General features: G+C 49.1%; 1 protein-coding gene across 3 annotated transcripts in view; it reads left to right on the top strand.

Annotated features, from left to right (window-relative positions):
- SLC6A5 (solute carrier family 6 member 5) overlaps positions 1–12,108 on the top strand; it is a 47,579-nt gene that overhangs the window by 6,971 nt on the left and 28,500 nt on the right. For all 3 annotated transcript variants that reach the window (XM_070428157.1, XM_070428156.1, XM_070428159.1), the window contains exons 4-7: positions 349–480; positions 827–1,000; positions 6,698–6,839; positions 9,217–9,349. In XM_070428157.1, coding sequence (XP_070284258.1) covers positions 349–480; positions 827–1,000; positions 6,698–6,839; positions 9,217–9,349 — 581 coding nt within the window. The remainder of the gene's footprint in view (positions 1–348; positions 481–826; positions 1,001–6,697; positions 6,840–9,216; positions 9,350–12,108) is intronic.

Below are 12,108 nucleotides of genomic sequence, written 5' to 3'. Positions count from 1 at the left end.
TAGAGATGATGAGATTTCACCAAATCTGACTCCAGCAATGAGTCAAAGGCATGGACTTGTGGAACACAGGAAGGACTTAATTTTGGGACACTGAAGTACTACAATTAAAAAAAAAAGACTAAAACCCATCCAGCACACAATCCTAGCAACTCATCCAGTGGGGATTGAGAAAAGGAGTGTGTTTGCAGGGAACCCTTGTGTTTTTATAAGAGTGAAATGTCTTCAATGTCCCTGGGTGCCTGTGGTTGAGCGGGACCATCAAAAGCTCTCTGGAAAAGGAGGGGGAAAGTGGGCCCAAGCCCGGCCTTGGCCTCCCAGGGCTCTCACTCCCCATTCTCTCTTCCCAAGGTGCTTTCCTCATCCCCTACCTGATGATGCTGGCTCTGGCTGGGTTGCCCATCTTCTTCTTAGAAGTGTCGCTGGGTCAGTTTGCCAGCCAGGGGCCAGTGTCCGTGTGGAAGGCCATCCCAGCCCTGCAAGGTGAGTCCCCCTGCCTCTCAGCCGCCCCCCCCCCCCCCCCCCCCAGCCTCACGTTGCTCCCTCCGGTCACAGAGGGAGACCTGCTTTGCTGATCAGTAGAACTCACTCCTTCCTTCTTTATTTGATCAATTCCACCTCTGGGTCCCACTAAAGTATGACCCATGACCACTTCTGGCACATTCCATTCCTGGCAGAAATGCCTCAAAGCCCTTTGTAAACACACAGGTCACCACTATTAGTGTATCCCTCTGTACAAGAGAACCAAGACCTGTCCCCACCCGGCCCCACTGTAAGAAATCCGTAGGATTTGGGATGAAGTAAATCCCTGGAAATTTTGCTTCCACAGGCTGTGGCATTGCAATGCTGATCATCTCCGTCCTAATAGCCATATACTACAATGTGATTATTTGCTACACACTTTTCTACCTGTTTGCCTCCTTTGTGGCTGTGCTGCCCTGGGGCTCCTGCAACAATCCTTGGAACACGCCAGACTGCAAAGATAAAACCAGACTTTTATTAGGTAAGTTTGGATATACCTACATTAGGTGAAGTACTCATTCATTCATTCATTCAATGAAGATTAATTGAGCACATATTGTGTTTGCCTTCCTTATGCTAGGTGCTGGAGGCACAGAGATTTAAAAAACAGCAACACCAACTATATTTAATTCTAATATTTAAGGAGCTCATGGCCCAGAAAGGGGTCATAAAATTTTTGTGTGCTCAGGAATAGCTGGAGTGTTTGTTTTTAAAAAATGCAGATTTGCAGGCTCACCAGAGTCTGATTTATTAGATTTGGGGTAGGGAGGGTTGGGAAATTTGCATTTTAGCAAGGTCCCCAGGTGACTCGTATGCATAGTACAATTTGAAAAGCAATGAGGTCCTAGAGTCTAGGGAAGTGATACAAGTGATTCTGGGTCTACACTTTACAAAATACTGTTCATATGAGAACAGGCACTTCAACTAAAGCCCTTGGTAGAAATGTGCACAATGTAATAGTAGAAGAGAGGAATTCTGCCTGGGAGATAAGCGAGTGTTTCCTGGGGTTTCAGACCTGAAATCCACGGGCACATGAGGACTTGGGAGAAGCGTCAGCTTGTTGGGTCAAGGGCAAGTAGTAAGTGTGAGGAGACACAGGCTGGTTCGTGGGCAAGGCTTCTTGGTCCATAAAACATCCCAGCCCCAAGGACATGTGTATCTGTGTCACGTAACTTCTCTCCCTGAGTCTGAGTTTCCCTCATTTGCAAAATAGAAACAGCAACAATGTCCTTCATCCTGCTCACCTCATGGGATTGCTGCAAGGGGAAAAGAAATGAAAGGATATGATGATGGCAGCTGGAAAAAAAAGTATAAAGCTCTACAAATGGAAGGTTCTAATTCTATCAGTCACCTTCCAAGGCTCTGGTCCTTTTAACAGGCCCCATAGACAAGTGGTGTCTTCTCCCCAGGCGATCTGTCATTTCCCTTAAGCTGTGCTGTGCTGAGGGCAGAATCCTGTGATCTCTATAGACTGGCTCTTATTGCTGGCCCCCAAATCAGCTCTTTTGCCCTTGCAGAACTTGGACATTATTTAACCCTTGGGGTGTGTTTAAGAGAGAAAGGTGCGTCCTTCCCTCCCACACCCCCAGAGACAGGCACATACAGTAGTTCACACTGGAGTATTTTCACACACATGATCATGTACAAGTTCCCCCCGCAGAGGCTTTGAGTAAGACTGGAGAATAGTTAAAACTAGGGATGCGTGCCCATGAAATTCAAACCCTGTGCACCTGGACGTGCTCAGGAATGGGGATGGGGATTTGTGGCAGTTCTCAGGTGTGGGGCTCACTAGTGGTATGAGCAGGAATAAGTGTCTCTTAGATTCTCTGGGTCTCAGTGTCCTCATCTATGTAATCTCCATGTTGACGTATTCTTAGGTTTGAGCAGTGGTTTTCTTCCCAAGCTGCTGCATATCGGCTGTATACCTACTGTGTACCAGGCACAACTCCAGGTGTTTGGGATATACCAATAAATAAAATCCACCCGGGGAACTAACAAATTGAACCGTCACTAGTGTCCATGCCAGACCAATGGATTCAGATGATCTGGGGATGGAGCCTAGGAGTCCATATTGTTAAGGTTCCCCAGATACACCCAAGGGTAGGAGGCACTAGGGTGCAGTTTGCCCACATCCTGGTGGTCACCTCTGCAAAGCTGCTGTCGAGAGAACCCCACTGGGCAGCTGTCCCCAGATTCACAACTGAAAACCAGCTGCCAGATGGCTCTCTGAAGATGGTGGCCATGGTAGGCAAAGAGCATCTCCCAGGATGTGGGGCCTGGAATGGAGAAATACCTCGACATCCAGAGCCCAGCTTGTTCATTCCAGATTGTTCCAGGGAGGGGAGTCGCTTTTCAGGGGAGTGCCTGCTGAAGGAGGGCTGCTGCCTTGATTCAGTGTCTGTGGGAGCTTCCCTGGAGACTTCCCTCAGGGACCATGTGGGTCATAGTGATCGGTGCCTGCAGCTGTCCCCTGGGAGGGATAGTAGTTCAGCAACACCATTCTCTTCTACTAACAACATCCACCAATATTTGTGCCACACCTTAACACTTAATAATAATACCCAGCATCACTTACTACATGCCAAGAGCCATGTTAAACCCTTTTACTCATATTACCAGTGTTAACATGAAAAATAAACCAACATATGGCTTGCAATATTATTTTCACTTTACAGGTGACAAAAACTGGAGCTCAAGGTCATAGAGATAGCTCTGTGGTAGATCTGAGATTTGAACCCAAGTACCCTCCTCCCAAGACCCTGGTCCTAACTACCATGCTAACTGCTTCCCAATCTATAAAGTAGCTTCATAAATGATGGCCCTGCTATTCCTAATAAGTGCCCAAGAGTTCCAAGGGGCAGATAACATGACCTCTGTTTTGCAGGTGAGAAAGTGGACTCGAAGGCTCAGAGAGTGGGAGTGTCAGGCTGTGAGTCACAAGGTACAGCCAGCAATAGGGTTTGGGTCTCATGACTCCTGATTCTCTACTCAGCCAGGGCCCCCGAAGAGTCCTAGCAGGTTCTACCCCAGCCGTGGGCAAACTACGGCCCGCGGGCCGGATCCGGCCCTTTTGAAATGAATAAAACTAAAAAAAAAAGACCGTACCCTTTTATGTAATGATGTTTACTTTGAATTTATATTAGTTCACAAAAACACTCCATCCATGCTTTTGTTCCGGCCCTCCGGTCCAGTTTAAGAACCCATTGTGGACCTTGAGTCAAAAAGTTTGCCCACCCCTGTTCTACCCCCTCAGTCCTGCAGGGTGACCTCAGCCCAGGTGTTCCTTACCTATTTGTGGCTGAGGTTCTATGGGGTAAAAAGGAAGCTTGTCTGAGTCAGAGACACAGTTAAGGACTATACATGATTGTTCATTGCAGCCACATTTCCAGTCTTGGAAAAATATCAGAAACACTTACACATGTGATAAAAATTCAGTAATTACTGGATAATTCCATGGTTCCAATAAATTATAGTGCATCCATACGATGAAGTTTTCTATAGTCATTAAAAATGAATATTCATAAAATATGGAGAAATCCTCACCATATTGTGTTAAATGTAAAAATAGGACACAGACTTATAGTGTACTTTTATTATTCTTAAGAAAATATGCATGGATAGAAGACATATAGGAAGATGATACACAATCTGTTCACTGGCAATTTGGGGCCATTCTTTCTTTCCTACATTATCTGTTATGGACATGTATTTATTTTATGGTTCTGTATGTGTACGCATGTGTTTTGTTATTTTTTTAAAGCAAGCTGAGCACATAGACTAGGCCGGGCACGTGAATGGGGGTATCCCTGGGTTTGTGGAGTTTCCAGTCTGGCTCACAGTACCCAGGAAGCTTTAAAGGCAGAGTAAAGACACTGCACAGCTAAGCTCCTAGTGGACTGGTACAAACCAGAAAAACTATGCAAGCTCTCAGCAGAGAGACAATGGACATTTCCCGCCCTGGGAGCGTATGGACAGGCTGGGCAGATCTTATCTCATTTGAAAATATTTTCATTTGTTTGTTAAAAAGCAAGTGTGTGTGTGTGTGTGTGTGTGTGTGCTTCTCTGTTCTTCTCTGTTCTCTACACACGTGCATGTTCCCTTACGGGGGCCAGGCAGAAGTAGTATTGGTCCTTTGGGGTCCTGGGGTGATGTAGAAAGGTGATGATGGTCTGACTTGCAGAGACACAGGCGGCTCCAGAGCCCCACTGCTCTGATGGACAAGTCGGGAGTCCAGACAAAGGGTATCTCAGGCTCTCTCCCAAAGGGCCACTCTGAGAGAGAAAACAGAACCACTCCTTCCCCGATGCAGTGTTCCACAAATAACCTCCCAAGCTCACCCTCTCCTTCACAACCCTATAACCACCCTACCCTGTGATAGCAGGCAGCTAGTCCCAGGAGAGAAGGGATGAATCGCTGCCGTTGTGACCTTCAACCATGGCAGGGAGGTATTTAACTCAGGTCCTTCTCAGAATTGCTAGGGACCTACTGCCCAGGAGCCCTGCCTCACCATCCAGATGCTGGGACCAGGTACCCATGCCAGCCCCAGAGACCAGCCCCAGCCAGCCCCAGATCATGGGTAGAAGCCATTTGCCACACATCTCTAAGGTGTACTAGTATTTTGTAAGAAAGACTCTTCCTTAGGGGGACTCCACCACCCAGGTATCTGTATTGGAACACGGATAATCCATGCCCTGCCAAGTGAGACCAGCGACTGTTCTGTGAAATTAGGAGCTTAGCTGGGCCATTTAAAACGGAAACCACATAAATACCATTTCTATTTCTGGAATGGCTTAATTTTCATTAGAGCTTTAATTAAATGACTCCTTTTCTCCCTAGCCTTTCATTGCTTTCATTTATTAATAATTGCCCGAGTAAAGAGAATCCCTTTCAAACAGCTTCCAATTTAGAATGATCATTATCGCCGCTCTTTGTTCAGGGTTGCTGGGCCGCAGAGCTCTCTGATGACTCGGCGGGCCCGACCTGACAGCGCGGAAGCACTCTTCTGCCATCTGGCGGCGAGAAGGGGTATTGCAGGAGGCTGCCGGGAGCCCTGCTGCAGTGCCGCAGGAGCGCGTGACCTGGTTCTGCAGGCAGCAGTGACCCAGACACGCCGCTGGGGGAAGCGGGGAAGCTGCCTTCGTGCTTGTGCTTCACAATGGCAGTTTGGGAGACAAGCAGTTTGGCGTTTGCCCGCATGTTAGGGATCTCTTCAGTCTTAGGGGGTGGATGTACTTTTGGGCAGGAGGGCAAGAGATAAATACTGTGTTTAGGGAGAGAAAAGGGATGTGGATGGTGCTTTAAGTGTCTGCATTCAGGTCACTGCTGCGGGAAACAGATGCTTCCTCGATATTTGATAGTTATTAGTTCCGAATCCTCCTGGAACTCTGTTATTTGATTAGACTAAGGAACAAAACAGTGAATAAGAAGGCATTTTGAAGACGCTAAGAGCAGTGGTTCTCAGCCCTAGGAGCTTTTGCAGGAGACATTTGGCACTAACAAATTCATCCCCAGGGAACCCCTGGGTTAGGTTAGGTCCTGCTGTCACAAGCACACCTCATGGTTGCTGCCTCCACTAGCCCGTGTGGGTGTGTAGGAAACAATGTCATATGTATGTACTATGTGTCATTCATCCTGCCAGGCTGTGGGTTCAAGGTGAATGTGTAAATAAGCCTTCTGTGGCAGTAGCTCTTCAGGAGGTTTGCTTATGTCTAATTAAATTCATCTCTGCAAGCCATTTACTTTCTATGGCGTTCTGAGGACCTGGATTGGAGTCTCGAATCTCTTCCTCATTAGCTGTATGATTTCAGGAGTAACTTAACCTCTTGGAGCCTTTTCCCTCAATTTAAAAACAGTGGTAATAGTACCCACTGCATAGGCTGTTGTGAGCGTTAAGTGAGATAATGCCTGCATATGAAGTGCTCAGTGCAGCGTGTACCGCACGGAGAGTGTCTCTAAAGGAGAACCACTGTTATCTGTACAACTAAGGCTCTGGGGTCCGTGACACATAAAAGGTAATTCTGCGGTTCATCTCCATCTAGGCTGGTTCAGCTAACACTTTCCCGAAGTTACTCTTCAATACCTGGCAAATCTTTTTGGCTTTTGGTTTTCAATTGCTAAGACCCCTGGGTATATTTTCTGCATAGATGCCACTTTGTTTCCAACCTGTCCTCTCCTACAGATTCCTGCGTCATCACTGACCATCCCAAAATCCAGATCAAGAACTCAACCTTCTGTATGACTGCCTATCCCAACTTGACCATGATTAACTTCACCAGCCAGGCCAATAAGACGTTTGTCAGCGGGAGTGAAGAATACTTCAAGTAAGATGGCTCTGTGTTACTTTCTAAGAGAAGCCCAGTGAGTTCATGAACCCTCGACTTGCAGAAGGAGGAGGTGTGGGGGCCCGAGGTGTGGGGGCCCGAGGGGTGGGTTGCCTCCCTCTGCACCCTCCCTGCCTATTCAAGTGATCACTGAGGAAGGGACAGTCCCCCGTTTGGCTTCTGAGAGCAGATTGTTGTGCCTCTGGGCTTGGAGGTGAGAGTTGGCAGAGTGCTGGTGGGGACAGAATCGCTGCTGCTATAATTCACGATGTTGTGACAAACACTTTGCAAAACCTGCACGCTTGTGATCAAGCAGACCTTCTGTTGACTAGTTGTTGTTTTTTTTCTTTTGCATTTGAGAAGGAAAGAGAGGCAAAACGTCAGAAACCAAGTAATGGCCAAGGATGTAAAGAACGAAATCATTTTTAAAGAACAATTTCACCCAGTTTTGTACTTTCTACATCAGTATTGAGAGATGCTGAGGATTGACGTCCAGGGACACTGGAAAATCCTCTGCCCCCACAGGACAATTTAGTCAAGTTCATGGAGTTATTTCGCAAGGGAGGTCAGTGTAGGCAGCGTCCCAGCAGGGGGTACATGAAGAATGTTCGCTAGTTAGGCCTCCAGTTGGGGGTTGTCCATTCGTTTGCTCAGGGCCTTGGCGTTTGCCTGCTCGCCAGGCTAATGAGCGAAGTACAGATGAGCAGGATGATAGAGAAGAGTGGGGACTGCGGCCACCTGGAGAGGATGTCAGCCAAGAGCAAGGGCGGCTGCTGGTGCTCGGCCTCACATCCCTGTCTGTGGGAGTGTGGGCAGAGCAGCTAAGCTTCCATGTTACAGGTGAAGTCGGAGGTAAAATTTGAATTGTTATGTGTCTCCCACTTTAAATGTTAGCAAACAAATAAAATAAAATAAAATGCAGTATCAGTGGGGCCCTGGGTTGTGATAAAAAGTGGTCACTAACATCTCTACTAGTTGTCTGGTTGCCGTCAATTTCTGTGTCAGATTTCTCTTCTGTGCAGACTCAGAGGGGACATGGTTGTCCCTGCAGACAGAAGGGGGAGTGAGGCCGAGAGATGAAATAATCCCTTTGAAGATGATATAGGAGCAGTGAGGGTGTGTGTGGACTCACCCGGAGCACTGAGAAACTGAGTCTGACTGGTGGTTAGAGGAGGTCTGACCACATAATCCACGGGGTTGAGTGTGTTGTTAAATATTTGTGAATCAGCTTTCTGTGGTTTTCACTAGTCCTCTGGGACCAGTCTTCATTTCCAAGAGGAAATGTTATTAGGAGTTTCATCCAAGAGCCCTTTTTAAAGGGTGGAGTATTTGAGGTGGCCGAGGTGCAGTGGAATTAAGTGCTTTACCCTTGAACATGGGGAGGTCCTTTCATTGCTCAGGGAAGGTCTGGGAGCCCAGTTCACTTCCCCTTGGTCACTTCCCCTAAGCTCTTGAGCCCAGGTTGCCTCAGTCGTTGAGACTGAAACAGGCTCTGTCACCCCAGAGCATGGCCACCCCTGTTCAGAAAGTGTGGCCAGGCCTTGCAAAACAGCCTATCAGGTGATCACTCACTAGGTGACTGGGGGGATGAGGGGGGCGGTGCTGCTGCCTTCAGAAAGCTCTGGGCTGTCATGTCTGCGGTCCCGTAGACTGTGGGTTCTGGCTGGGCCTTTGCTCAGGTCACAGAAAACCACCAACCCTGCCCTTTATCCAGGAGGCATGACAGGATTGCTTCGGAGTTGCAGGGATGGTTCGACTCTTATTAGAACTCACTGTCCTATAGCTGCCTCCCATCCCCAGGAGGGAAGCTGTTTGCCCACCTTCGGCCAGGCTTCCAGCTACTGCCAGGGATGTGGGGTCTCCAGGCAGGTGGTGACTTCTTCAGCACACACAGACCCTGGACTGATTTTTACATTTAAATCTAGGCAAACACTATTGGAATGCATTCTCATAAAAGAGTAGAACAGCAGAGAAAACACACTAAAGCCATTCTGGACAGTTTAGAGTTTCTGTTTGTGATGTGGCCTTCTGTAAAGACACCACCCTTGGTAAGGCCGTGCGGGGGCTGTGCTGGGACCCCTGAATGCCGGAATTTGTTGCCCTTCTCTTGAGGCATCTCATGGTGACAGTGGAGCTGACATAGTCTTGTATGGAGCCTGCCCGGGGCCATACGGGGCCTCCCCAGCACATAATGAGCAATAGGGTCTATCCCATTGGTCTCTGCAGACAGCCAGGGGCAGAGAATCCCTCACAACCTGATCTGGTCAGGTCCCTGATGGGAGGTGAGGTTGCTGAGTTGGCTTGAAGCTGCTGGCTCTGTTGGGAGATTAGATCTGGAAGACTCTCACTCTCCCTCCTTTCTCTTGCCCACTTACAGGTACTTTGTGCTGAAGATTTCTGCGGGGATTGAATATCCTGGGGAGATCAGGTGGCCGCTAGCCTTCTGCCTATTCCTGGCTTGGGTCATTGTGTATGCGTCTCTGGCAAAAGGAATCAAGTCTTCAGGAAAAGTAAGAAACTGGGTTTACCTACGAGAAAGCTCTGGGACACCCAGGGGTGATTGTGTCACGAGCAGGTTAAAGGGCACTGGGAGGAGAGTCCCGAGAGGTGGGTGCTGTTCAGGTTCTGGCCCTGGGCAGCTGTGGGCCTCGGGAGTAACTTCACTCCTGTCTGTGAAATGGTATAATAACACCTGTCGTTCAGGGCTTTTTACGGCTTAAATGAGACAGATGTGCACAGAGCTCCTGGGGGCACTACGGTTAGTTTCCTTCCTTTCTGTCAGGGCTACCACTCTGTTCAGCGGGTGGCCCTCCCTGACATGGCTCAGTCACCCTCCTGAGCTAGATGAGTGCTGCTAGCCTTTTGCCTCTTGGTCTGGCTGCCAGGCTGTGACTGCTGCTACCACGATGCTGGAAAAAGATAAAAATTGTGAAGCCATCCCTTCTTCTCAACCCCGACCACCACACTCTCAGCCTTTCATGCCTTTCTTCCAACCCCAACCCATGTGCCCCATGTGTCCCCAGCACCAACACTGACAGTCCCACAGTGGGATCTGGGTTGAGCAGATACTTGGCGACTTGCTGAGCCGTTGCTCGGCTGGCCCTTTGGAGGTGATGGGATTCCCACCCCAAGCTCAGGGCCTGAAGGCAATGAGTCTGGACCCTCAGGACACGCTGGGTACGGCCGGAGGGTCACACTGTTCTTTGTGATGGTTTAGAACGTAGCCCTTGGTGGTAGATTGTATGGGCTTTTTGAGCAGATTTTTCTTTTAGATGTACTTCATTGAGAAAGGTTGCCAACTAGGAATTGATGATTAGTTTTCTTAAAATGAGGAATACCACCAAAAATGATGACACTGCCTGGAGCGTGCAGACGTTAATCATGGAGCGTGGGTTGGAAGCCTGGGTGAATGGTGGCTGAGGCCTCTTATCATCCCGGGCTCCTTTGTGACTCAATTTCCACTGCCATTTCTAAGCAGCGATGTCCTCCTCCTGCAGGAAAATAAGCTCAGTTCCTCTTGCTCAGGGCCCTGGAGACAAGACTGGCTCATTGCTTCCTATGAGATCTCACTCTTCCTTTTATTTTTTTAAAATATATTTTTATTGATTTTAGAGATAGAGGAAGGGAGAGGGGGAGAGAGAGAGAGAGAGAGAGAGAGAGAGAAATGTGGATGAGAGAGAAACATTGATTGGCTGCGTCCTGCATGCCCGCCCCCTACTGGGGATCGAGCCTGCAACCTGGGCATGTGCCCTGTCTGCTAATCTAACCAGTGACCTTTTGGTGCATGGGACACAGCTCAACCACCTGGGCCACCGCAGAGCCAGGGCTCACACTCCCTTTTGAGCAGCTAGAATTCCAGAGGCAGGGGTGACCAACAGGCAGCCTGAAGGTCAAATGCAGCCCGAGCTCCTTTGTGACTGAAATTCCATGGACACTGCCATCTCTAAGCAGCAATGTCTCCTTCTCCTCAGGAGCTAACTAATTAGTTAGCCCAGGCTGGTGGGGCCTCACCTGACCACCTGCTCAGGGCTCCTCAGTGAGGAGGCTGCGGCCAGATGTCAGGTGTTGGGCCAGCAGGCTCAGACCAACCAGTCATTGTCACTCCTGCCAAGTGTAATTCATTAATGTTCAAGTTTAATTCCTCTGACAGTACTTTCTTTTCTTTTTTTTTTTTTTGAGCCCCTCCCCACTTCCCTAACAGTACTTTCTGAAACAGGTGCATCCTGAAGCTGCCCTGGCACAGGGGACCAATGGGCACAAAGCCCCCACGCACACCCGACTCACACTTAGGCGTGCCCAGGATTTATAAGCCAAACTGTGGGCCCTTTTAGTTCAGCAAGATCACAATCCACAGAGTGATCGCATCCTCCCATACACCATGGGCCCAGACCTGGGTGAGGCAAGCAAGTGCTTACGGTGTGAAATTTAAGGCAGCTCTCACTCTCAGGTTCCTGCAGGTGCCAGTTGGACCCTGAGAGTGGGTGCCTCCTTAAATGTTGGATTCTCAGCACCTCGCTTGCCTTGCTTCTTCCTAACCCTGGCCCTGCCTCATACATTTCTGATCATGTGGTCCATGGAGGGGCATTAATGGGAAAGAAGAACATAGGAGTTAGAAAGCTTCAAGTTTGTATCTTGGCTCCAGCTGGGAGACCTTGAGTGAGATATTTAACCCCTTTCAAGACAGGACCTGAGCCTCAGTTTCCTCTTAGCTGGTCCGCAGAGGGGGTCATGTTTGTACAGTCTCCAGTAGTGAAATGGGAAGAGTTGTCTCTGCCGGTTAGACGGGTACCAGCCTTGGGGTTTTCTTCCTGCCACCTGCTGTCTGGGTCATGTCCTCTCCTTTGCCTTCTCCATCCTCACTTCCCACCAGCCCATGTGGTCAGGAGGTGACTGCTGCTGTCTTGGTGGGGTGGGGCGGTCAGACTGGTCAGGGCCCTGCCCTGCCCTGTAGCATCTCCTCTCCCAGCCCCATCTGACAGCTGGCGGGACAGCCAGGGCAGCCCGGGGCAGGCAGTCTTCCCCTGAGATGTCAGATACCTTTCATTTCATAACAACTTCTGTGTAGAAGGGCTTCCTTAAGAGGAAGGAGAGAAGCAGGTTTGGCAGGAATAGGAGGGAGGCCTGCATCCCCCAAGCCCCTAGCAACCCCTGAGTTTCTGGGCAGGATGGAGGGGCAACTTCTGTGGAGGGTGAGGGGGGGCATGAATGGAGGGAAGGGAGGGAAGAGGCCCCTGATAGGAGAGATAGCTGTGCAGAGAAAGGAGACCAG

Source organism: Myotis yumanensis, unplaced genomic scaffold (assembly GCF_028538775.1).
Source record: "Myotis yumanensis isolate MYYU_CA2020_CCGP unplaced genomic scaffold, mMyoYum1.0.hap1 SCAF_10, whole genome shotgun sequence".
In the NCBI taxonomy this organism is placed as follows: Eukaryota; Metazoa; Chordata; class Mammalia; order Chiroptera; family Vespertilionidae; genus Myotis; species Myotis yumanensis.
This window is presented reverse-complemented; position numbering and strand designations above follow the sequence as displayed.